This window comes from Cygnus atratus, chromosome 8, assembly GCF_013377495.2.
Source record: "Cygnus atratus isolate AKBS03 ecotype Queensland, Australia chromosome 8, CAtr_DNAZoo_HiC_assembly, whole genome shotgun sequence".
NCBI classification, from domain to species: domain Eukaryota; kingdom Metazoa; phylum Chordata; class Aves; order Anseriformes; family Anatidae; genus Cygnus; species Cygnus atratus.
Genome location: NC_066369.1, coordinates 27,337,884 through 27,363,933, shown reverse-complemented (window position 1 = coordinate 27,363,933; position 26,050 = coordinate 27,337,884). Strand labels below are relative to the sequence as shown.

General features: G+C 41.4%; 1 protein-coding gene across 1 annotated transcript; it reads left to right on the top strand.

Moving 5' to 3' along the window:
- The first annotated feature begins 18 nt into the window (after positions 1-18).
- Positions 19-18,165, top strand: NDC1 (NDC1 transmembrane nucleoporin). The gene is made up of 18 exons (XM_035537147.2): positions 19-505; positions 596-716; positions 1,705-1,806; positions 2,229-2,403; positions 2,891-3,029; positions 4,393-4,501; positions 6,000-6,051; positions 6,684-6,816; positions 8,782-8,874; positions 10,143-10,224; positions 11,115-11,270; positions 12,370-12,624; positions 12,756-12,874; positions 13,121-13,171; positions 14,511-14,574; positions 15,579-15,679; positions 16,668-16,828; positions 17,906-18,165. Exons 1-18 carry the CDS (start codon positions 455-457, stop codon positions 17,967-17,969), a joined length of 2,028 nt encoding a protein of 675 aa, XP_035393040.1. The 5' UTR covers positions 19-454; the 3' UTR covers positions 17,970-18,165.
- The last annotated feature ends 7,885 nt before the right edge of the window (positions 18,166-26,050 follow it).

Here is a 26,050-nt window from a genome sequence, read left to right as displayed (position 1 = left end):
TCTTAATCGCGTGGATCAATGTGAGAATCTTTCCTCCTGCATGGCCGCTTTCTCTTCCTGGGTACCTTTTAGGACTCAAAAATACATTTGTTGATACGTGGTACTGTCAAAATGTTTAAAAAAACTTAAAATTCAGAGAACGTGACTGGTTTGGGTTGGCGGGGACCTCAAACTCCCCACAGGGGCTGACCCTGAGGTGCCCTCCCCCCGTCCGGGGCTTTCCTCTCCTCAGGCGGAGCTCGCCCCGCCCCCATACCGCAGCCCCCCCCCCCCGCGGCGCAGCGCACGCCGGGACTTGTAGTCCCCGCCGCCCCCATTCCCTCTGGGGCTGGGCGCGCTCCCCCGCTACCGGCCGCCGCTCCGCTGCTTTCCCGGCGCGCCTTGCACCGGAAGCCGCCTCAGAGGAAGGGGGCGGCGGGCGGCGGCTGCTTCGAACGGCGGCGCGGGCCCGGCCATGGAGGCGGCGGCGGCGGCCTCGTGCCGGCAGCGGGCGCTGCTCCGCCAGGTGAGCGCGGCCCCGACCCCCTCCTTCCCCCACCGCCCCCCCTCCCCCGGTCCCGCTGCCCACCCCCTGACGCTGTTTTGCCTCCCGCAGGTGCTGGGCTGGAGGCTGGCGGCCGCCGTCGCCTGGTCCGTGCTGCTGCTGCCCGCCTGCACCGCCGCCTTCGTGCTGCTCGGCCGCGCCCAGCCGCTCCGCCCGCTGCGCTGGATCGCCGGTGGGTGGCCCGCGGCCCGGTGCCTTAGCGCCCGGTGTAGAGCCAAGCGTTTAGTGAGGTGTTCCTCGGTGCCTTTGTAGCCCTACAGAAAGCCTCTCTGTGTTTTTTTTTCCCCATCTTTGCGTTGGGCTCGATCTCGGGATGGGTAGAGGCTGCCTGGCTTTGCGTTTCCCTTCTTTGCGCGTTTCTAAGTGGTGTGCAGGCTTTGAAATGTAAAATTCTGCGTTACTTATAACCACCATAGCCACGGCTTTCTCTAGGCAGCAATAACAAGTAAGTATATCCTTCAGAGGAAAAAAATGAGGTGATAGAGGCAGCCCTCTGCTTTGAGTACTTGGACACACTTCCCCTTTCCACCATGGGCAGCTGCGCCTTCCGTGAAGCACTTAAGTTTCCTCACATCACGATGCTTTGAATCTCAAGTGGAATTCCCAAAAGAACGCGCTCGATGTGGTGAACTCTCTCTCCCTCCGGTGTACGTGCAGAAAATTAAGGGAAGCGTTTAGCTGGAAGCTTGATACCCGTGAGCATTTAGCTGCTCGAGGCAGAGAGACTTGATTTCTTTTTGCCTTTGGAAATATAAAGGCCTGAAAGACACCTAAAAAAAAATCAATTATTCTGTGAGGAGTTTCTTATCTGCCTAGCGTGACCGTATGGTCACAGCTTTTGTTAAACAAAGGGAAGCTGTGTAACATCACCTACGGTTAAATTCACGTTGATTTTATTTTTAATAAAGCTCTGAGTGGTGGCTTATCAGAAAACTAGTTTTAAGGGTATAAAGTACTTTTTAGATGAAACTTAAGTGTATTTGTATCCAGAAGTGTCATACAGCTGGGCAGATCTAGTATGAGATTACAGTCCTTTGAACATTGCTCTTCTTTATGCCCTCAATGGGTTATTGTTAAAGGCTTAACCGTTACTCTGTTAATTAATGTCACTGCTTTGTTACTGCAGTTTTCTGAGCAATAATTGTTTTTTGTTATCTTAGATTCCTTCAATGACTTGTATACTTCGTATGTCATCTTTTGTATCCTCCTTATGTCTGTGGTGATACTGGTAATAAGCATCTTCAACGTCGAATTCTATGCAGGTGGGTTATACCCACGGCTGAACTCGCTATAAAACCTGGCTTAAAATGGATGGCCGTTTAAGGGATTTGCGTTTACATTCAATGTACTTAGCGCTGACAGATTGCTTTATAAATTAATGTAGAGAGAAGTTAGTTTTAAGTAGAGGTAATGGTTTGTATTTACTCATTACTGCAGTGGTGCAGGGAGGCCTTGAAAACAGTGGACTTGTGTGAGTCCGAGCGGGGCTCAAACAGCCAAAGGAAAAGCATTTCAGATTCCTGCTTACTTCATGGCTGACACCCCCTTCAGCTGAGCTGCTTATTTGGTTTCTTTACTAGAGGCTGACTGCAGCTGAAAAGTTCTTTGGTGCCAGTGGCATTCCTTTCAAATGGGGGTTTTTATTAGTAACAACTGAAAATTCACTTTTGGCTTTTATTTACAGTTGTGCCATCGATACCATGCTCTCGATTAGCGCTGATAGGAAAAATTATTCATCCTCAGCAAGTTATCCATTCAGCTGTTCACGCTGTAATGGGAATGCTGGTTGCTTGGTGCGCTGCAGTTATGACAAAAGGGAAGTTCCAGTTTCTTGCTGTGCCCTGCACACCTTCAGAAAGGTAATCGTGAGCGTTAAGGATAAATTACGCAAATAATTTATATTGTAAAATGTATTTACTGATGGCCTTTTTTAAGCTGATGGCTAAAATTTGAGTACTATCAAAAATGAGCATATTTCTTGCTGATAGCCTTTAATAAAGGCTAGGCAGTATCCTATTTTGTAAATATTGTGATGCGTAGAGAGATAACTGGGCCAGAAAATCGGAATTGCTGGAACTGTTAATGGAAAGTCGAATGGTGACAGAACGGTTATTTGAACTGATTCTCAGTCTTTTGGTTGATGTGACATACTAAATATCAGAAGCATCCTCGTACATAAATTACAAAAATAGATAGTGGGAGTTGTACTTCAGGAAAAAACTTACTGAGATATCATCATGGGTACTGATCAGGAGAGTACAATTGAACATCCGATTCAAACTTCTAAAGACTAGAATGACTACTTTTTTTTTAAACTTTGAATTAATACTAAGTTCTCTATTTTAGCCTAGAAGATGCTGTTCCTCAGATGTGCCTAAATGAGTATCACCTCTTCTTTCTACTTTCTGGAGCTTTCATTGGATACAGTTATAGTCTCTTGTATCTTATTAACAATATGAATTATTTGCCATTTCCAATTATACAGGTAAGAGATTTAAATACCTTTGTGGAAAGATGTCTAAGTGAAACTGATCAAAAAAGCCTTGATTTTTTTTTTTTTTAATATGGCTGTACCAGCTGTCTGATAACTTTCACTAATAGATGAAGTGTGTACTCACATAGCTTCCGATGCCAGTGGTGTTCACCTTCCTTCTTCCTGCTCAGCCCCTTTCAAATGAACATAGAAATCCAGACTGACGAAGCCCCTCTGTTGCATTTAGAAGTTGATTAAGATCACTTTCACTGCAGAAAGTGAGCTTCTGGAAAGAGACAGTATCCACAAACTGATCGGTAACTTCAGGGACTGACAAAAAAAAGGTCACCTAAAAGCTGAAAATCATGAGTATTTTAAAAAATAAAAATAAAGGCATGTCAGTTGTAATGGCATACCACATTATTTAAAGTCTAAATAGCGTATAGATATTTGCTTAAAACTCAGCCTCCGAAGTTACTTCATGTGTGTGCTGCTATGAAACAGGAATTGCATTAATCCCTTTGGAGGGGCCTCTAGCAGTTCTGCAGAAATCTCACCAGTGAGAAGTGGTAAGGGGTGGCTTGTGAAACATCATCTCAGAAGTATTTCTTCTGTTCACGTAGTCTCACAGCAGCCGCTAACTTTATGTGATTCCTAGATTTACGAAGTCCAACCAATTTGGCAAAATGTGCCTTTACACGAGGTTGGTTGTATTAGTGGAACACATTTAAGTCAATCTGTGACCATTCAGTTTATCAGCACACCGAGCATCATTTTGGTGATGCTCTAGTTAGTATTTTTTTTAGAATTATATTATTCAAATATTATTTTTTTTATTTAAATGCAGCTTAGCTGAATAAAAAATAAAATTGCTTTTGCTTCGTTTACATACAGTGTCAGACAGGTTGCTTTGTTCTTTTGGAAAGATTTAATTTGTTAGCACGGAGAAAGGCATCAGTATTACACCGCTGTTGCTGCTTGGAGGATTGCTGACAATATAACTCTCATATATCTGAATTTTCCCTGTGTTTTAATGGAACACTTGTTAATCTAACCTGAAATCTAGCAGATGAAATGTCTGTTGTTTGTTTTGCATTAGGCAGCTTTTTTTTGTTGTTTCCCATTGTATGCAGTCAGTTTTTTTCCCTATACATTTTCATACCGCTACAAGGAAAGGGATGAAAACTAGAGATGATTATAAAATGACAGAAATTGCCTGGGAGAATAAATAGTAGGTGCAACACTTGGCATTGCCTTAACCTATTTTTTAAATTTGTCTAGACCACAAGTTTTTAAGAACACTGTCATTATTTTTTTTACCATTTCTTTGCTTTGTTCTGAATGCAGAATATTAAACTAATGTTTCTGTTTTTAGCAATACAAGTACTTACGTTTCAGAAGATCTTTGCCTCTCCTTGTTAAACACAGTTGTGTGGAATCGCTGTATTTGGTTAGAAACTTCTGTGTTGCATATTACTTTTTTGGTAAGGATTCCTGAAGTTCTCTAATTTTTTAATTCCTGTATTTTTGAAAACTGATTGTTTCAGGCAGGCAGGTGTTTTGTGCTATTTTTCAGCCCCTCAGGTAGCTTGCTGCAGGCATACAGACTTACTTAAGCAAAGAGATGTAACAGCTCTCTAAAACGGTGAGAAAAGGCCCAGTGCTCATGCACTAGTGTTAATTCTTAAAGTGTCTCAGAATTTTGTTTAGTATGTGAGAAACGTTTCTTCTCCAAGGAGATTAGCACCTTCTGTAAGGATTTCTTATCTGGTTGGTGATACTGTGAGAACGTGACAGTATTCTATGAAGACAGCGGGGAGCAGTACTTTTCTAGCCTGAAATCTGTGTTTTTGGACACTGTGCTGAAACATTGGTCCTCCTCCAGAGGATTGTCTCTGGTTGGTCTCTTCTGTGAGGGAAGTCTCATTACAGGCAGCTGTGAAGTAACTCGCACACAGGAGGAGCTACCAAACAAAACCAGCGAGCGTTTTACAGGTCTGCGTTTGAAAACCTGGTGCTTTGGGCTGCTGTTTGTATGTCTATCCTGATCTGTGTCAAAAAGACCTGAAAATGCGCAAAAATATCCCGAAGTGCAAATGAAAAATTTTGTTTTCAACTGTAATTTATATTCCCTTTTTTCTTTAAATATTCTCAAATCTTTTATAACATGGGTAAACATCTCCATGCCTTGGCCTGTTCCTTCTGTTGCCTGGTGTTGGGAACACAGCCTTAGAGCTGAACCTGACATACTGGCAGTGGGTATGACTTCAATGTGTATAGTGTTAGTATGTTTTTACTATTTTAAAGCAAAAATTAGCACTTTGGCTTTACTTCCAAATGCATTTTTTATTATTGGGAGAAAAAAAGCAATATGCCTCCTTTCTGAGTGAGTCCAAAGTTTATTCCTTAAAAGTATAGTGAATAATCTATGCTAATGGGGATGATTGGGCTGGACTTCCAAAAAATCAGTGATTTTTTTGTTGTTGTTGTTATGGTTGTAGTTATACTCCTAAATAACGTAAAAGTATGCTAGAATTGCTTCCATTTTATTTACGATAGGGGGTAAATTACAATTATAGTGCATCTCTATCAACTTCCACTCTCTTAAAAGCACTCTGCTGCTGCCTGAGCTGTGGTGAGAATTAATATTAATTAATGTTAGCCCTCTTTTGTTAGGGAAGAAACAGAAATAATTCCAATGCTGAGAAGCTAGCAAGAAAACTCGTAATAAGATCTGCATCTCACTGTAAATTTGCTGTCCTGAAGCCTTTTCTCGTTCTCTTGTTCCTATTTTTAAAAAAGACAAAGCAAAGAAAACCCAAAGGCAGATTGTCTCCTAGTGCATGCATGTTACAAAGCCATTCTGTCTCTGTACATGCATTCTACTTTGATCTTCTTTTTGGCCTGTTTGTGTACACGTTTGTCAGTGTTTTACTTGTTTCAGCGTTTTGTTTTTGTTGTTTTGTGTTTTTTCTCCCCTAGGTTATATCCCAAAAGTATGGATAAGTACCACAATGGATCTTCACATAGACAGGTGGGTAATACATTGTGCTTACAGTACTTACAGGAGAATATTGCCAACAGCTCCCTTTGCTAAAGTAGTCCAGCTTAGTGACTTGGCTTTTCTTAGCAACTTGTTTCTTTGCATGTAGTGAGACTTTGTCCCTCGCTTCCCAGTGCAGAACTTGGGGAGCACTGAACGTTTCTGGAATAAATCCGAAGAGAGCCAACAACCCCCCGGTAGAAATCATCTTGTAGATGGTCATTAAGAAATCTTCTTTGATATCTTTTATTTTCATAAACCTAAAAGAGGCTGATCTCTCCCAATCTCACGTTTCATCTGCTTCTGTGGTTTTTAGCATATTTGCATTTAAAATACGGCTATCATTTCTCTTAAAATGGGGAAGCTGGAGCTCTTAATGCCTTAAATGACTGCGGTCATTAATACTTATTTTGTATTAATTTTTTCCTTAATTTCAGTAATTTTAATTTCGTGTAATCAGTTACTGAAAAATTAAAGAAATGGGATCCCTTAGCATCTTTAAGAAACTTTTTGGAGGAAAAGAAAAAGGCAACTTTACAATAGCATCAATTGCAAGAATACAGCTTACTATAGATGTCTTCCATAATAAAAATACTTGTATCTTCTTGATGTTTTATCTGCAGGAAATTGCATCCCCTTGACACTCTGAGTGGCTTATTGGACCTCTCTTTGTTCTACCATACGTGGTTATGTGGTGCATTTCTTCTGATTACCTGGTACATTGCCTGGTTACTCTTCAAGATCTATGCTACAGAGGTTAGTATTCAGTCACAATGCTGAAGGTATAATACAGTATTTCACAGATACTTTTTTTCCAAAAAAGTATCTTCATACTTCATAGAAACTGCACCATGTTCTTTGTCCTCTTTGGGTGTCAGGATGTTGTGCCAGCACAGGACCCTTTAGCGCCTGGCCGGACTTGTCAGCTTGGTCTCTGCCTGTGTTCCCATGAAATGATTTTGTATTTGAGCGTGGGACTATCCAAAGACTTGTGACAAACAGCTGCAGGTTACATGGGAAGATAATACACCCAGGAAATGTATAGCTCTCAATCCAATTTCTCAGTAGAAAAGAGAAGAAAATGATGTCAGTGTTCTGTGAGCTAAGCTCTGGAAATCTCAAATTTCAACAAGTCATCAAAATCCACAGTTCTCCTATGTAGAGACATGTTAATAGAATTCAGGCTGCAGTATTAAAATAGACTTCAAGCAATCTTGGGAATTAATACATTTTTTTCTTTTTCATTCAATCATTGTTACAGATTAATATGGCTAAAAAAAGACCATTTAAATATATAATGAATCTTATTAAAAATAAATCTGAGGCGGTGATGGGGGCTGGAGGGGTGAGGAGGAAGTCTTGCCACCAGAGAATTGGTGGTTTTGATATTTGGCTAATCCAGATATTTCTTTGTAAGAATTGAGGAAAAAGTGTTCATCTAACTTGGATTATTTTTTTTTTTGAAAACTGTCTTAGACTGCATATCAGTAGGAAAACAAGTGAGGTTTAGATCCCTGGCCAATGTACTAGTATGAAGCACTCGTAAGGGATGAAAGGTTACACAGTGCTTCTTGGAGTATTAGCTTTAATTTTAAAAGGTCTCTGTTTGTTGTGATTGTATGTGGAAAAAGGATTAACAACAAGTCAAGCATAACTGCTGTAATGATGTCAGAATCTGTAGACAGCTGAACAACAGCTCTGATGTGTGAACAACCTGTTTCAGAGGATAATAGTCGAAGTGCCAGTGGACGTTGTAAGTCACTAATTATTGTATCACTTACAAAAGTATGGAAAAGAAAAGAAGCATCGAGTTGTGAAGGTATAAAATGGATGCTGCCCTTTTGACTGCTGAACAAAAGATAAGCTTACCCGCCTGAAATCTTTGATTAGCTCAGAACACTTCCAGAGCTGTTTGCAAATGGTTGCAGTGTATTAATGGAAAAGGCAGTAAAGATGTAAACTTCAATCAGTTCTACACAGTCACTTTATTAACCCTTTGAAAGCAATCGCTATTATAAATTTCAATTTCGTAGTTGGAAAGGGAAGAGGAAAAAAAGCAATGGTCTGTAGTACAAGTTCAGTGAATTGGGCACAGATTACCTGTCTGTCCCATGTCATGTTAAGTAGTGTTAAAAAGATGAAATATTTGATAAAACTTTAAGCACTGTAGTTTGCATTTTAAACAATGTAGCTGCAAGATCAGAAACAAATTCTGTTAAAGCACAGAATACAGATATCATGCCTAAGAACTTCTTCGTTTATCAGTGAAACAGTGTAAGAGGGGAGTTCTAAAGTCTTCCTCTATTTGATAAAGGAACCCCTCTGGTTTTCACCATGTTAGTTATGCTATTAAAGACAGACATGTAGTGTAGATTTGTCTTGTTTCTCTGTGTGGCATTGCTAGATTTTTTTCCCCCAGGCGTGTAGTTCAGGTTACTGTTGTAGCGATATGATGTGCCTAACTATATGGATACATGGAAGGTATCTGAAGATAAAGGTAGCTGGATTTTCTAAGACTGCGGTTTTAAATGTAAAGAGTAGACTTCTTTTCTTGCTGTTTCTGTTAAGTTTCAAGCTAGCTTACAGTAAGTTGAAGCAACTGGGTACGTGCTTTTGCAGTTCAACATTCTTCTAACAAGTAACAGCTCAGATGTGGTGTTTCATAAGCTTTTTTCCTTGTGTTTTGCTCTGAATAACACGATTTCTGATGTTTATATTTAGACACATCATTTTCCTGTTCAGCCAACTTTTGCTGAGGAGACAGACCAGTGCCTGCCTAAAATCTTAAACAGCAACCCTCCCCTGATTATAAAGGTAAGTAGTTTTCCACCATCTTCCTGGCTAGATGTGTGCTAGGAAGGTGATTCTGAAACCGTGCTCTTCTGTGTAGCAGCTACTTTAACTGCGGTGCTAGTTCTTAGTTCTTTAAACAGCTTCCTCAGCACACTCAGCAAGGCAGTTTCACTCAGTGGTGAAAACTTGGTTAGTAGTGACATCTGCTGGTGCTCACTATGTTGTACTACTTTTAGCCTGAAGACAGACTACTTTAATTAGGCGTGAGATGTATTTGTCCGCAACAAATGCGCTAGTTTGTACTGGTGCTAACACAAAAGGTTAATGACGCTTGTGTTTTTTTAAACTTTTTCAGCTTTGGGTCTCTGTTAAGTAAACAGGAATTTTGTCATAGCTTTGTACACTTCTAACGTTTTGCTCCTACTGCTTATGCTTTAATTCTAACATGTGATCTCTCTTGAAATTAAAAATTATTTCCTTATTTATATTGGGAATTGAGATGTTTTTTCCCCAAAAGACAATAATACAAAAACAACTAAAATCTGTGACTAAAGGAGAGTAATTTTGGTCCATCTATGGTAGACATTAATCAAACTTACTGGTTATAATTAAATAAAATTGACCTCATATAAGAAGCATTATGTAAATGAAGATAATATTCTGCACGTGGAAGATCCATACTTAATGATTATACGGATCTCTGATTAAACTAAAGGTATCATAAGCCGCAATTTGTTTGAATTCTGTTTTCAGCTTTGTGTTATCAAAGGATCCGCGGGGAAGAATTGAGCACAGCACGATCTGCTTTATAATCTCAGCAGTTACTAAAGTGTCTAGCTTATAATTGGATCTTGCATAGTGAGAGAAATCCGGCTATCATTGGACTGCCATGTTAACTGGTTAATTACATGAAAAAAGCACTATTAGGTTTTGTACCGTATGGTGCACTGCAGCTGAGCTCTGGCTTGCTAAAACAGTTCTGTCTTTAGACTTCTGAGCTCTTTCTGTCCGCATTGTTAGCTGGTAAGATTAAAAAAATAAAATGAAAAAATAGTGCGGTAGGTTATTTTTAAAGAACGGTAAAGTTCTCTGAAGCTCTACTCGACAGCCCCATCCAAAGTGGTTCCAGGGACACGTGCAGTCCTTTGCTGCCCCTTTTTCTCCTGTCACTGTGCTGGTTTTAGTCTTTGTAAACTCAGTCTCCGTTAGCGATTGTATTTGTTTGTGTAAGTACAGTTTTTAAGGAACCCACTTGGACTTTGTGTGAACTAAAACATTTTCCTTTGCAGTTCTTAGCCTTGCAAGACTTGATGTTGCTTTCCCAGTATTCCCCTGTTCGACGGCAGGAAGTCTTTAGCCTTAGTCAGCCAGGTAATTATAAAAGCGCTCTCATGTTGATTCTTTTCTTTTTTTTTTTAATGCTAGTCGATGCTTTGACTAGTCTTTTTTTTAATGCTGTGATGTATGCTATGTAATCTGGAAGACCTCATAAGTAAAAGTATTTCTCTGATGCTTGTTCCAAAGGAATGCCTAATTACCTGTATTGATATCATTTCATCTACTAAACTCAATAAATATTGGTCCCTGTTGTTTGATTTAAATGGCAGCCATGAGGAAACACAGGTCTTAAAGTATTGAAAGCAGGGTCCTCTTGACATCACCCATCAAATAGTCTAAGCTGAGTTATCTAACAGATGTGTATGTAAGCCTAATGGTCAGATGTGAGATTAAATTGAGCATAAATAATGAGTCACCACTGGAGTTTTGAAAGCAAACAATGGCTATGATTCTAATTAGTACACAAGCCTCTCCCTATATACAAAGATTGGGCAGAGGAGGGCAATTGAAACTGCCTAGAGGACTTCAAAAACTTTGTGGCACCTCATCAGGAATTCTGATGTTTGCACTACTTCAGAATTGTTTACCACCACCGTTGGTATCACTTGGTTCATTTTAGTTGTTTAGCAGATATCAAATCTGATGGGCCAAACTGCCTGCATTTCCCACTTGCTTAATGGGTTTTGCTGAAGTCTAAAATAGAGTTATTCGTTGACAGAGGGTAGAATCTGTCCATGTTTTCATTTTCCTTTCAGTATAAATAAACGGTCGCAGTGAAAACACTGTGGCTTTTCAGAAATTGAATGGCACTATGGTCTTTGAAGCTTAAGCTGAGAGCAAATGTGCACTGTCAGAATAGATGCAGTGATGAACATCAGGATCAAACATGCCTACTGCATTTCATTTTGTCTGCATACTGCTAGGTGGGCACCCACACAACTGGACTGCGATATCGAGGGAGTGTTTGAGTCTTCTGAGTGATCTGACCCAGCGGCTGATCACACAGCAGGAAGCTGCAGCAGCAAACGGGAGAGCAAAACAGCAAGCGGGAGAGATGAAAGTACCTCCACAGACTCCAGGTAGTGTGAGGAAATGCTCATAAGAATTTATAAAGCATGGAAATACCTACAGATTACATACGTACATTAGTATGAATTTAATTATATGGAAAAATGAGTAGTGGGGTTTTCTGCAAATAAATGGAAACAGTAAAAAAAACAAAACACTTCCCACCCCCAATTTAATTTCAACTATTCTTGTTGCAATAATCCCAGAATAAATGGAGAACTTTGAAAGAGCATGCTTACTTGTTTTGCTTTGTATGATATGTTCAATACAGCGCATTTTTCCACACTTGCATTAATTAGGAAAGTAACTATCACAATTTTAGTAAGTGGTTGAGCCTATTACAGGGAGAACTTAAGTCTCGCCAAGAGAGGCATTATAATTTGTGTGGCTGCTCTTGTGATTAGTTTAAGATGGTAAAATTACTCTTTGTTTTGTTGTTTATAGGGACTTTGAATATGTTCATGCAGTTTACCGAGTATCACGGTAGTAAAAGAAAAGCCAGTTTGACTCGAGTGAGCTGTGTGCGGTTGGCAAGCATTTGGGGTGTTTCACATGACGGACTCAGGCATCGTTCCTGGCAGCAGAGCTGTGTTAGCACGAGGGCTGCCAGGTAACTGAATCCCTTAGCAGTCAGTGCCTGGGACACAAGTATGCTCCTGTCCTGGGAACAGCAGGGAACTGTTGGCATGTCAGAGGTGGATTTCTTCTGGTGCTGCTGTTGCCTTGGAATTTGACACTGACGTGTCTTTCTAACTTACCAAGCAGAATGAGGAAGAATTGGCATTCTTACATAGGGATTCTCCTTAAGCAGCTTTGTTTTCTGGTACTTAATACTAAAAGCACACCTTATGTTGATACATACCAGCACATAGTAATGCTAGTTAGCAAAGGGGGGGGGGGATCCAGACAGATCTTCTCACTTGTTCTTGAACTGATGAACTTTCAAAACACTTCATACTCATGTTGATTTTTTACTTCTTTGCAAGACCACAGTGGAAAGAGAATTCTGACCATACAGAAGCTGTTGAAATAGCAATCAAATAGCAGACCCATTACCTATTTCATACGTGCCAGCCTGTTTGTTTACACGCAGTGTTTTTCTGTTGTCAGGAGCTGCGGTGACAGAAGACATGCCATTCCAGTCACAGAGGTCTAACGTCATTCACAGAGCCTCCATGTCTTCCCTGGTTAAATCGCCCCTAATGCCTTCAAAGGCATCACCTGGGTCTGATATTGGCTCACCTTTCAGTTCACCTGCTTTAACCTCCAAGGTGGGAATTCTGGATTTAAACTCTCCTTGGCATGGATCAGTCCAGAGTCCTCATGTTATGAGAAGGGGACCAAAGCTGTGGACGTCAGGTTCAGGTAGACACTCTTCCACTACGCTTGTTCTTAGCCTTCTAGTCATAGGTGTAACAGATGGCAGTAGAGATCTGTATCTTTAGGACTAAAGTGACAGCAACTAGTTTTTTGAAGAGACTGCATTTCTCTTGTAGGTCTGCAAATGAATGGTTCCCACCACGAATCCTTCCCAGTGCTCTCTGTTGCAAGAGTTGGCAGTGAGGCAGTACAGCCCAGCTTTATTTACACATGGCTTCAGAACAAGCAAGAACAGGTAGAGTAAAAGTTGCAGCACAGATAAGTTACAGCCAGCACAGCTTAGGTGTTCTCGCTGCTGAAAGAACTTCATTTTTTTGAATGAACACTTCCTTCTCCAATTATCTTACATAACTTAATAAAAAAAACCTTTCTCCCCACACCCAATTCCTTTTTGCTATGGAAAAAATAGTAGAGTTGAGGAGGTCCAACTGTGCATACCTTCAGATAAATGCAACGTTTTCAATTTTCTATTTCTTTTCAGATAAAAAACTTCTTGTCAAGACGAGCGCTGATAATGTATTTCTTCAGCAAGGTAGTCATGGTCTTGTTTTGTGACTAAGCAGCATGGTCTACAAATGCATGCGCAGATGGGATCTGCTTTGTCATTGTACTTCTTACATGTAGCAATGATTACAAAATTGTTTTTTTAATTTAAGGTTTTCCATATGTACACTGTTGTTTTTACTGTGAGATTCATGCACCAAGTGCTAAGACGAGGGGAAATAGCCTCAAGTTGCACCACAGGAGGTTTAGGTTGGATATTAGAAGAAATTTCCTTACTGAAAGGGTTGTGTGGCATTGGAATAGCTGTCCAGGGAAGTGGTTGAGTCACTGTGCCTGGAGCTCTGCAAGAAACGTGTAGATGTAGAGCGGAGTGGCACAGTTTAGTGGTGGACTTGTCAGTAGTAGGTTAAAGGTTGGACTAGATGATCGTAGAGGCCTTTTCCAACCTGAATGATTCTGTGACTGATTCCTACTGCAACAGGAATTCTATACATGCATAAAAGAATAAGAATGCTTGTTTAAACTAGGCTGTTTATAAACTGCACTTTGCTTAAAGTATCGTGTAGTAAAACACAAGTGAGAACATAAAAATGCAATTGTCTTTGTATGCTAAATGTTAGATAATATGGCCTCTAGTTAAAGTTAGAATTCAGTTAATTTCTATTTGTCAGGTCCGTGTACCAAGTGAATGCTTCATAGATTTCCTTTGTGGGGGAAATGGTAGCTGGAATGCTGGGAATTTCTCCTTTTGAAATACTCATACTAACATAACTACTGCCTTCCAGGTGAACTTGAGAGCTTAAACTAAACTCGTGTAGTATTTATGCAGAAAAACAATTGAGCGTTGCTCTTCATATAACTGAATTTTGTTCAATTAAGTTTTACAGAAGTGCTCTCTGCTACAGTAGATCTTTGTTTTTCATAGTTTTAAATGTTTCTTGCAAGTAAAGTTCATATTTTTATATGCAGATCTTTTCTGTGCATGTGAAAATGACTCATGCTTACGTGTACAGCAGTGTTTTCTGATCAGTTAGACTGGAATGGAGACTGAATCAAATAAGACGATGAAACAGGAATGGAGGGATTGTATTGCTTATTTATACCTCGGAAGCTTGTTAGCTAATATACTTTTTTTTTTTGAAGTTCCAGTTGGAGCTATAGCTTTGTGGGCAGCTCCTGCCCCAAAAGAACTTTGGTTTATTGAAAGATCAGATTTTTCTGTGCATTCCCTAAAGTTTGCTGGCCTTGCAGATCTTTTCTGAGGGGAGGGATGTGACCCCGTCAGATGTCTAATAGCTTAATTGAAACCTGCAATGTTGGTGACACTGTCTAGAACCTGCACTCAGAATGCTTTGATTTCTTCTCAGCATCCAGAGGCCTCCATCCAAGCTGTTTTCTCTGATGCCCAAATGCACATCTGGGCGTTGGAAGGTAAGCGGTTTCTGTTCCCAGCTTTTCTGCACCTTTAATTTGTTCTGTAGAGGTTTGGTAGCAATTCCTGAACTTGATTTCTGTTGCTTTTCTCCAACATGAATCTCTTTTACATTAGTTTCAGTAATAAACTTACAATGTTTTTAGGAAGTAAACCTGCTGTAAAAAGGGTTTGAATTTTTCTCTTGTTAATCACAGAGAGCAGAGGGAGGGAGTGATGGGGAGGCACTTAAGTAATAAATTAAAAAATAATTGGGAAGAGATAGTCCAGAGAGATTTAAAATAACAGTGAGTGTGTGGTTGCACAACAGGATTTTCTTGTTTGTTTCAAAGTCAAGAGCAAATACCAGTGTTTATGGAATCTTTTATAGTATTAGACTGTGCAAACATTGATCAGCTTCCTAGGTTAGATGTTTTATGGGCAGATAAGACAGGCTGTGCCAGACTGAAAGTGATGAGCCAAGAAATAGAGTTCGGAGATGGGAATAATACCTACAGCTTTACGCATGAGCGGAAAGTGCCATTTGTGTTTTAACAGGGGCCAAGGGGCTAGGCTGTACAATTTTAAAAATATGATAAACTAATAAACCAAGAAGGGGAAGCTAAATCCAAATTTCCCTTCGGAGTAGTAAAGTTCTTGTACAAGCTGAACAAAAAGTTAAATGATCCAGAAATGTTTCTGTATGGCTGGGATTGTGAAATAGGTCTTGTCTTTTGGTTGATGTCAGGTACAGTTCCGATCAGAGGAGTGCAAAGGGAGACAATTCTCTTTTAAAATTTATTTATCGTATCACTTCCTTTATTAATCTCAAGCAACTGTACAGCTGTCAAACCAGTGTCTGATTTAGTCCTGAAGCAAGTCAAAGCTGAGGTACCCGTTACTTGGCTGTAGTCTTAAGAATTGCACCACACTAGGAGAATCTTCATGCAAAAATGGGATTGTTGTAAATGGTTCACAAGTTGAGAATCTTGTAATTATAGCGAACTTTTTTCCCTCCCCAAAGGTCTGTCTCATTTGGTAGCAGCTTCTTTTACTGAAGACCAATTTGGAGTTGTTCAAACTACCCTGCCAGCTATCCTGAATACTCTACTGACGCTTCAGGAGGTGAAAACCATTAACTTTTCCTTACCACTGAACAAGTTTATTAGAGGAGAAGGAGTTTTGTTAATTTTATATTTTGATACTGCTGACCAGTCATAACGTTAAAGTTGTCACTGCTATAAATGGCTTCGCATCTGCAGATAACCTAAACAAAACAGCTAATAGCCGCTAAGTTAATGATGAAACAGCTGAATAAAAACCTCGTTAGATTTATGAAATGTAGAAGCCACATTTTTACTGGCATGTTTCACTTAAAAAATAAATGGTGCTAAGTGCTCAGTTAAACCTTGTTTCAGGGATGCAGCAAACTTACTATGTTTTAAGCATAGTTAGGGCTTCATCTTTAGTTGCTGTACACAATTCCTTGTGCAACCCAAAGCACTTGGAGACATTGCAAATCACAGGAGATAAGATCAGCGTGGTGTTTCTCTACTAACACTAGGGCATTACTCAAATTGTTCAAATTATCGAGGTTTGGAAATGAGTACTTTTTTTTTTTTTAAAAAAAAAAGAAAAAAGGCAGATTTGTTTTCAAGGCTATGCATGTCTTATTGAAATAATCATTTTATACTTCCTCAGTGGGGGAGATTCTTGGAAAGAATTCTGAGGTTATTTAAGCTCTTCAGTATAAGTTATCTATTCCAAGAACCAGCACTGGGGGGAAGGAAAGGGGAAAGCCGCTTTTTTTTTTAAGGAAACAAGGCATAATAGAGAACAGAATTGGTTTCATACTTCAGTGTGTGTGCTGTGCTTAGCTTTTAAGACTCATTATCAGAGAATCTTATTTCACAGAACATCTTTCTGTGCTCATATTGATGGCCTAGAAATGAAAGGTCTCAAATACAAAGCTTGGTCTTAGATGCATATCTTAGTGAATTTCTGAACTTGTGCTTCTTTTTTGTGCTTTATTTAACATAGACATGTTGCTAGTTCTATTATAAAGTAATTAAACAGATGAAGTAAGCTAATCTGTGTTTTTTTTCTCAATTAGGTTGTAGACAGACACTTCAAACTGCCTCATGTTTCCAGCAAACCTCCCAGGATCTCAGGAAGTCTGGTGGACACATCTTACAAAACGCTAAGATTTGCACTTAGAGCGTCTCTGAAAACCGCGCTATACCGGATAACTACTGTCTTTGGAGAACACTTAAAGTAAGAACTTCATGATTCCTTGCTTGCTAAATTTAGTTCAGTTAAATGTTACTGTAGAAAAATGGATGTTTTTGCAAGAATCCCTTTAAGATGTTTTTCTAACTTGGTATTTCAGTGTGTTTTGGCTCGTTGAACCTTACAAAATTCTTGCATAGATGTATGGTCCCTGTTAGAAACTTATTCAAAGATTTCTGGGCAGATGTTTAGTGATTTTTCATGAATTCTTTAGAAACGGTCCATGAATACCACTCATTTATTAAATTGTAGCTGTTGAAAAGAAAGTAAATCAGCTACAGACAAATATCTGTTTAGTGGGGAGAAAATTCTGAGAAACCTGTGCAGCCCCCACATAATCAAGCTCCCACCCTTCTTGGTTGTCTGACCCTCAGCTGCTATCACAGCAGGCAGACTCTTATACTTGGCCTCTAAATATGTGGGACTGAAACATCCTTCAGAATCTGCCCATCTCTGTGGGGATGAAATGTCACTCAGTTCGAAGTACTAGAAGTACAGGAGAGATCACTTTTGAGAGATTCTTTCTTTCTTAAATGACTCTTGCGAGGTAAACAATTGCTCATGAAGCTGAACCAGGGAAAGTTCATATTGGATATTAGGAAAAGGTTTTTCATCAAGGGGATGTTTGGGTACTGGAAAAGGCTCCAAGCCTGCTGGAGTTCAAGAAGCATTTGGACAACACTCTCAGATGCAGGGTTTAATTTTAAGTAGTCCTTTGTGGAGCCAGGAGATGAATGAGCCTTGTGGGTCCCTTCCAATTTAGGATGTTCTGTCAGTATATGATTCCATGATTTACGTGGCTAAAGAAGTAGATGAGGTTTCTGGGGACAAGTGTCTTTCAGTAGTGAAAGCTGTTGAGGTTAAGAACTGACACTTTTAATTATTAATATCTACCGTTGTGCGTTTTTCTTGGAACGCAGGTTTTTCATACAGCTGGGTTTTCTAAATTTCAGCTCAAGTGTAGTTGTTTATTTCAATGTACACTTAGTTCTGGCTTGAGGCTTTATTTTGTGGTGTATTACATTTAACGTAAAATCTTATGTTCTGTGTTTTGTTTTTTAGTGCAGTGCAAGTGTCTCCAGAACATAAGAAAAGACTTCAGCAGTTCTTGGAATACAAAGAATAAACAACAGATTTTGATACAGCTACAGTTTGTTCAATACTCTTGGTAAGAAGGAAGTGGAACTACTGAGCTGTTTTATCGTGGCTTTTTGGAAAAGCATGTGGAAGCACAAGTTGCAGGATAAAACTCTTAAAATTGTAGAAAATGTTTCAGTTTTGGTTCGGTTCATCTTTTGTACAATAAAATGTTTTAAAATTCATCTTGCCTTCTTTTAATATCACTTACACGTGAGAGTGTCAGTGTAGCAGTTCTTATTTCATGTAAGACTGTGGTGGTTGAGATGATCAGTTACTTTGCCAGTTGGATCCATCACTGTTCCTCCCCCCTTGCCTTCTTTTCCTATTCTTTCCTGATAAAGGGCTGAGTAGAGATTTACATAGATGCTTAATGTGCCTAAGTGTTTCATCAATTCAGTTGATAATACTTTTAGTGCAGATGAAGCATGTACTTTAAGGGTAGGGAACAGATGTGTCAAGGAATAAAACATCCTTCTCTTCTGTCAGATGGAAATATTCCTTCTGAGTGAAATGGGTGTGCAGCAAGGCATTGTTAACACACAAGTACTACTCGAAGCTATCAGCTTGGATTTTATCTCTAAGGTGACCTAGAAAACTGAGTTCTGATCTACACTGAAACATACAGGAAACATTATGTGGTAAAACTCCAGGTAGTGATATTGTGACAACATATCCAGATATTTCAAAAAAAAAAAAAACCAACATTATTGGTAGCTTCTGATGAGAAATATGATTTTAACAGCATTTTTTTGAACTGTATTCATAAGCAAACCTGACAAAGTTGTTTGAAAAGGAACGATCCCATTTTTAAACTGACTCCAGTTACTGTGATGTCTACACAAAACTTGTATGGAATATGAAGTGCTGAGAGGTAGCTGCAGTAGTTTTATCTCAAGGCAATTACAGTAAGGTAAGCTGAATGGTCTTGAAAATGCTTTTAGTGTGATGAGGGGAAAGAAAATTTGGATTCTTCTCCTTCCATTCCATTCAGTGCTTACAGCCCTGTGTTTTTACCAGAGCACCTAAGATTCAAAGATGACCAGGATGTCAGTTATGTTGGTGTGGTGGATCAGCTGGCTGACAGAGTGGTTGTGTAAAAATAATTCCTTAGCAGGGACCTGTAAGAAGAGAGGAAAAACCCAAACCCACAGTGGGATCTCCATATTGCTTTCCTCAGTACAGAGGCATTTAATTTTCTTGACATACAGATGCTGTATGGGTTAGCTTGGTAGTGGACATCAGAACTATATTCCTTTTGGGTTGGGGCGGCTTACAGCAAACACCATAAGGGGATGGCCAGCCTTTCATTATATTTAAGGTTAGACACAAAGTCTTTTAAAGTTTTCCCCAAGGTTAACTTCTACCACAGATTTGACTTACGTCAAAACCTCTTGCCCGTCTGGTGTATTAAATAATTTGCTCTTTTGCTGGTATTGCAATGTGCACCTGGAGTTAAATGATGCTTTAGCTAGTACCTCAGGTGTTAACTGTTGACCCAAATACTTTGGTTGAGAGTTTCAAATAAATTTTCTGTGCATTTAAACAGGTGCAGAATGTTTTTTTTATTGCTCTGGTATTTTGTGCAACACTCCCACAACTATAAGCTCTAAGTTGTAATTAACAGTGTTATGGCTGTCAGCAGGAGGCTTAAAATGCAGACGTCTTTTTGATGCCAAAGTGCTTGAGGTCTGTTGTCCTTGTGTTGCAGCAGAGATTTGCACACGACATCTGCTAATGTGCGTGTGATTCATGGCATTCTCCGGGTATGACAGAAGAGCTTTCCGAAGCTGGTTGCTTTGTGGTTTAAAGGCTACAATTCTAGTAGTGTAGTGCTTTTATTTTTTTATTTTTTATTTTTAAAAGGCTTTACTTAAAAGTGAATCTTTAACAGTGTCTTGTGCGCATGGATATAAGTGTACAGGAATAGAAAGTGTATGACGGGTGCCCTCTGAAGTTGCAGTATCTGGATTGTAGAACTCCAATGGGTAATGTCTCATTCTAGTTTGGGGGTTTGGGAATAATTTTATTCCTGTGGCAAACTGTGCTGGTGTTTCAAGTCCCCTTATACTTCTGTCTTAACATAAAAATAATCACACTGTGAAACTTCTGTGAGGTGTGTGAGGTCTCTTGAGTTCATTTCTGCATTCTGGGTAATGAGGAAAAATCATAAAGCCTTTTTACAGTTGGTTTCTATGTAACTGCAGCTAAACTTGTTCCCTTAAGCCCAATAATATTTCTCATCTATTTAATCATCTCTAAGCTGAGCTGCACTTTCTTGCTGGCTTGCCTACTGCATGCACAAGTGAAACTGATAGTGTTTGCTTGATTGTTTTTCTGGCAGCTTTGTGAACTACCTGCCTCTCCCCACAGGTTAACTGTAGTCAAGAATCCCTGAAATTATTTTCACTGCAGCTGCAGACGTAGGCAGCCGATTGTTCAGATCTGTTTTCCTGTTACATCTGAGTAATGAGTTTGAGAGTTCAGTTCTGAAGCAGTCCCATATAAATCTGAACAAGCCCCTGTCCTGCTTCATTTTCTGAGATACAACTTTGAAAAGTCTGAGTGAGCAAACACAGTGGCCCAGGCCTTTGTACACTCCTGTATCTGAGGGAACTACTGGACTTGCTCCCTCATTTCACCCCTTTGGAGAGTTGTCTGGATGCCAATTGCTGCTCAGGGCCTGAATGCACCCTTGAAATGAAGTGGTTGCAATTCTGTCGCTGCTTACTTTGAACAGAGGCTGTATTGTGTGTGCTGCTCCTGCTGTCTTAAGGCCCGAAGCGGCCCTCTTCCCACCTCCAGAGGAGCACGCCCAGCCACACCTTCCTCCAGCCATGGAACAAAGCTGAGGGGCTGCGTGGGATCATCACAGACCCTGCAAGTTGAGGACCCCCCCCAACACCCATGCACATTCCTTCCCCTGTGCTCTGATAGATTTGGGCTGTGGCACTGTTGATGCATTTGCTGTGTGGATCAAATGCACTTGGGTGCTGTGGCCGTACCTGGAGGAGTGGGGTTTGCCAAGCTCTGGTGCTGCAGGGGGATGTTCCCACATCACAATATTGATTCCCCTCACTGCAGCTGTGGACTTGTGGTAGCAAATCTCATCTGGTGGTGCATCAGCTTCAGACAAAGCTGTAGTATAAACAAGCTGTGCAGCTCCCTTGTGTCTGAAAAAAAAAAAAAAAAAAGCAGGCTGTGAGAAAGGAAGTAAAACCTACACTGCTCTCTGAAATCAGAAGACAAAAAATGAATTGGGAAACACCTCCCCTTTCAGCTCAGGACTACAGTAGAGCTAGTCAGACAGGAGCTAGATGAACAGCTCTGAAGAAGTCTACCCTGCGATCAAAAACACGGACTCAAGGAGGACTAGTTCCCTGGGTGGCCTGCTGGATACACTAGCTGATTCTTCTAATAGGTGGTGATGGGACAGGACGTTTTTTTCCTCTCTCTCTCATATCCTCTAAAGTGTAAATCAGTAGGATGAATTTCAGAGAAAACTGGCCTAAACAGTGTGTGTATGTGCTCGTGCAGTCATCAAAGGAACTAAGTGCTGAGTGAACAGTGAGCCCTTCTCCTTCCCCTGCCCAAAAAACACACCAAAAATACAAGCTCTGCCTTTTGCTTCTTGAATAACCCAACTTTTGTATGTGACTACCAAAACAACAGTGCTGGGGCTTGCTGTTGTGTTTAACTGCATCTTGTCTGTAAAGGTACGGGGAGAGCTCTGCAGTGAATTTTGGAGGAATGGGGAGGGGGATTAATTAGCTTTCTGCAAGCAGACGGTTTTTACGGGTTCTGTGTAAGTGCCGTTGGGTGGATACCTTCAGGGCAAGCTGTGAGGACCACGTAGGGAGGGCACCAGCCTCGTAAACCTCTGGGTTCCCTGCGGGCTTACTGGCAGAGGTGTCAGCTCAAAGGTTGTTTCGGGCAGTGCCAGGCTGTGGACCGTGACAGCAGTGGTTGAGTTTTGTTCTGAGCACAGAGCTGCTCAGGACAGGAGCTGGGGGCTGCTGACCTTGCAGATGGTAGCAGCTGGGCCCAGGGAAAGCCTTACGTGCAACTGCAAAGAGCATTATAGGAAGAGGAAAGCCCCGTCCTATGGTTAGTGCAAGCTGAATGCTGCCAGGGAGAAATGGTTTGTCCTTGCCTTTATCACAGAGATCCCATCTGGCACTTCTGCTCTTCGTGGTGGTCACTGTTTGCAAGACTTCTATGCTCCATTTGGGACACCAAGGGTTGAGTTGAACTGATGGAGCTGGAAACGTGTTCTGCCATATACAGTGATGGGAAATACTAAATAAACTGGAGCGAGGTGGTGGTGGAGGGAAGCAGTCAGTCAGTGTCACAAGTTTAGCGCCCAAACTGAAGGGATGCTTTTGGCTTCTGGGCCTCTGTTGTAAGACGGGGCTCAGTCTAACCCCACCCTCTCTCACCTCGGATGATGATAACAGTCTTTGCAAATCAGTAGGCTGCTGCGGTGATGGACACCATAGAAATGCCCTGGAGAAAGCGAGTAATTCTGTATTCTGTGCAGGGTTTGGCTGATGTGCAGTAAACATATTCAATGTGGGGTCCAGATGCTATGCCAATGAAGAGAAGACAGAAGAGTGACTAGCTGCTCATTCAGCAATCGCTATCTTCAGTGCATTGAATATATGGATCCCCGGGCAAAATGACTGTGGGGCCATGTTATAAGCCAGTGTTATAATTCATTTATAGTAGGCGTGAACTGAGGTTGTACAAAATTCTAGTTCTGGCATGTCCCGACTGCTAAGGATTGGATTTTACAAGCTAAATGTTCTCAAGTTATGTTGGCCTGTTTATTTTGTTTGTTTGGCTTTTCTTTTTTTCTGGTATTTATTTTACTGCCTGTGTTCTCTACACACGGTGTGAGAGATCAATCTATTTATGGACTTGATGCAGAGGGATAATAGAGATGAATGCTTGAGGAACCTAATTGCAGGTGTAAACAGCAATGTTCTCAATGGAGGCTGACCGAACCCTTGTTTAGAGGTGTTTTGTTTCTTTTCTTTTTCCTCTGGATGTCTTCTAGAATGATCTGCCAGCTAACAGGGAGGGCAGGAGGCAGGGAAAGATCTGCAGCTTATGGTGCCTTTTGGAGATACTGATCATTTCTTGCAGTCTCTGCAAGACGAAGGTGGGCTCGAGATTACCATATGACTTTCCCAAGATATGCTAGTTATTGAAAAGAGACTTGTTTTTAAAAGATAAGTCGCACTGATCTGAGGAACGTCTTCCTTGTAACTACAAGAGCTATAAACAAATCTGTAAGTTATGAGGCAACAGCTGAGTACATCACTAGATAATGTGTGGTCAGTTTGACCCTGCTGTCTTAATTTAAGAGGTCATTTTAAAACCGCTATAAAGAAGGGCTTTGTGCTGCCTTAAAGGGATATGGGCAATCTCTAAGAAACGGGCATACTTATAGAGACAATCCCTTTGGCTCAGTTTTTGTTTGGTTGTTTCTTTTTTATTATCTGTGGTGCAGTAAATTAAAACAAAAACAAGTCTGGACTTGGCATGCCTTTGTAAATAAACTGCTGTGTGTGAATTGACAGCTCGTTTGCAACCAGGTTATTTATAACAAAGTTTTTTATTTCTCCCACCAGAGAGGTTGTTTTGCTCTATATTAGCAGAATGCTTATGGTAACAACTCCCACCCCTGTCTATGCTGAAGCAGTTACACAAAGGCCTCACAATTTCAATTATGTCTCTTTGAAAGAAAATAAAACAAGCAAAATTTTAATTTTGTTCTCTGCTGGAGTAGAAGCAGATGAAGCACATGAACTAGAGATGAATTCTTCAACTATGTTTGCTCTGCACAGCTCACCTTACATGCAACTGTTCTGCTTCATTCCTCTCCTCCCACAGAAGAACTATGCGGGGAACTGGAGTTTTTGGCCTCTGTGAGTTTCTGGAAGATCTGGTTTGTGACTAGCCGTATTGCTGAGCCTGGTCACAACCATCTGCTCCTGAAGAAGGTAAAGAACACACTTTGAAGAATGGATTTGGTGAACTGGGATCCCCTTCACATAATGCCCTTTCCCCGCTCCTGTTTCCCTTGCCTTTTACAGATGATCTCTCTCATTGACCTCATCGTGGTCAGTTCCCAGATGGCAGCACCTCAAGCCAAGACAGTAAGGCCTCTGCTTTTGCAGCTAAGATCACAGGGGCTTGTGCTGTCCAGAGCAAAGAGGCTGGGTGCCTAAAAAGTACCTGCAGGCTTTAGAAAACCAGCATTGTAGCCATGACCTGACCTTGGCTTATATCAGCTGAGGAAAACTGATGTATCAAACTTGTTAAAACTACTTTTCTCCTCACCGCTAAGTTTTGAAATGGACCTTGTGCAATACGGCCTTTTGTGCACGCTCAGGCAGTTAGGCTAATGTGCTGTGGTGGTGTCGGGTTGCCCAGTTCCTGTGGCTTGGCGTGGTCCAGCAGCTGGTTTTGGTGTGAGCACCTTGTCCCACCACCACCAATCTCCCAGAGCCACGAGGGAACTGTCTCATGGAAACTCGGTGTTTTAGTGCTTTCAGGCTACAAGGACCCAGGTCAGTGCCATTTCACCAGTAATTGCCTGTGTCTTGGCTTTTTCTCAGTTCCTGTGAGGTAAGATTTCACCCCAGGCTGGGTTCTTTTCTTTCTTTGGTCACCAACTAGGAGTGATTGGGCAGATGGGCAAGTCTCTGGTTATTTATCACTTGTGTCCTACCCACTGACCTAGGGAGAAGATATTCAGGCAAGCAATTGCACTCCCCTGGGAGGTTTTAGCGCACATTGCAACATCATCTTTCACATCTGACTCAACATAAAGCAAATCCCATGGACTAGCTTTAGGACTGAGGGTGTCCTCTCTGCCTCAACTGCAAGGTCTATTGCGGTGATGGCGACTTCATTAACAGAGGGAAGAGGTGACTGGGATAGCTGCGATCGCTTTATGCTATGACCCATGACCACAGTCCTCTGTAATGGGGAATGTGAAACAAAGAAAGCTAATATGGAGAAATTTCCCCCCTCATTCTATTAGTGGGTATTGCTGTCATGGGGGAGGGAGGCCAGTGACTGATTTTCATGAGGACACAGAGGGGACACCCCCATCTAGCTGATGATTGTAGTGACAGCATTGGGTGAATCACAATTGCTGCACAGCTCGTGCATACAGCAAAGTCATGGTGACCTGGGGCATACAGCAGTCAGAGCCTACAACACTTGCTTGGCCTTTGTTCCAGAACAGAGACATGTGAAGCATCCTCTGATTCAGCTGGGAGAGAACGGGAACCGCTTAACTCTTTCATAAGCACGGTGATTCAACGGGCACTTGGTCCTCCCAGATGGGTCTGTGGCACTGTCCGAGGAGTCAAGACGTTGCTTTGGAAGAGCTTTAAGCATCAAACCTCTGCTGGGCACAGCTAGGTCTGTAGGAGGATGTATGTCCATCCGCTGGTGCTTCTCTTGCTCCGGGACAGACATCCACACCTGGACCTTCTTCTTTTCCCCTCAAAAACTAAGGAAATCGTGGTGTTAGTGAAGTTTTGAGTCCACAGGGTCTCATTCCCTACTGTGCCTAAAGGCACGCAGGGACCTGCCTCTGTGAGGTGATCTGCCATGGAGGTTCTACCTCGCTGTGCCAGGCCTTGTGCAAGGTCGATGTGCTTTGCTCCCAGCACCTCCTCGCCCACTATGTGTAAAAATTCCCCTCCTGCCTCCCTCGCAGCTCGGCCTGGGCCCTGAATATCTCTGTGGGGTGATGATCTCTGGGTGATCCTGCCTGCAGGGGGTTGCACTAGGTGATCTGCAGAGGTCCCTTCCAACGCCGGCAGTTCTGTGATTGCTGGGCCAGTGGCGGCACCTGCCGGTGTTGTGCAGAATATTCTGGTTAACGCTGAGAGAAACATCTGAAAACAGCACTTCGGGGCAGGGCCAGCACGGCCCGGGTAGGAAATGCAGCATGATGTGGGTTAATGGGGTCAGAGCAGCGAGGTGCTAAACGCTGTCCTTTTTCCTGTATGTTGTGGGATGACTGCTAGCCAAGAAAGAACCCCC

Excerpts from the sequence above, each read along its gene's own strand:
- NDC1 (XM_035537147.2), top strand. The coding sequence starts at position 455 with ATGGAGGCGGCGGCGGCGGCCTCGTGCCGGCAGCGGGCGCTGCTCCGC. Across the intron at positions 2,404-2,890 it reads CCCTGCACACCTTCAGAAAG|CCTAGAAGATGCTGTTCCTC; the intron begins GTAATCGTGAGC and ends TCTCTATTTTAG. Across the intron at positions 6,052-6,683 it reads ATGGATCTTCACATAGACAG|GAAATTGCATCCCCTTGACA; the intron begins GTGGGTAATACA and ends TTTTATCTGCAG.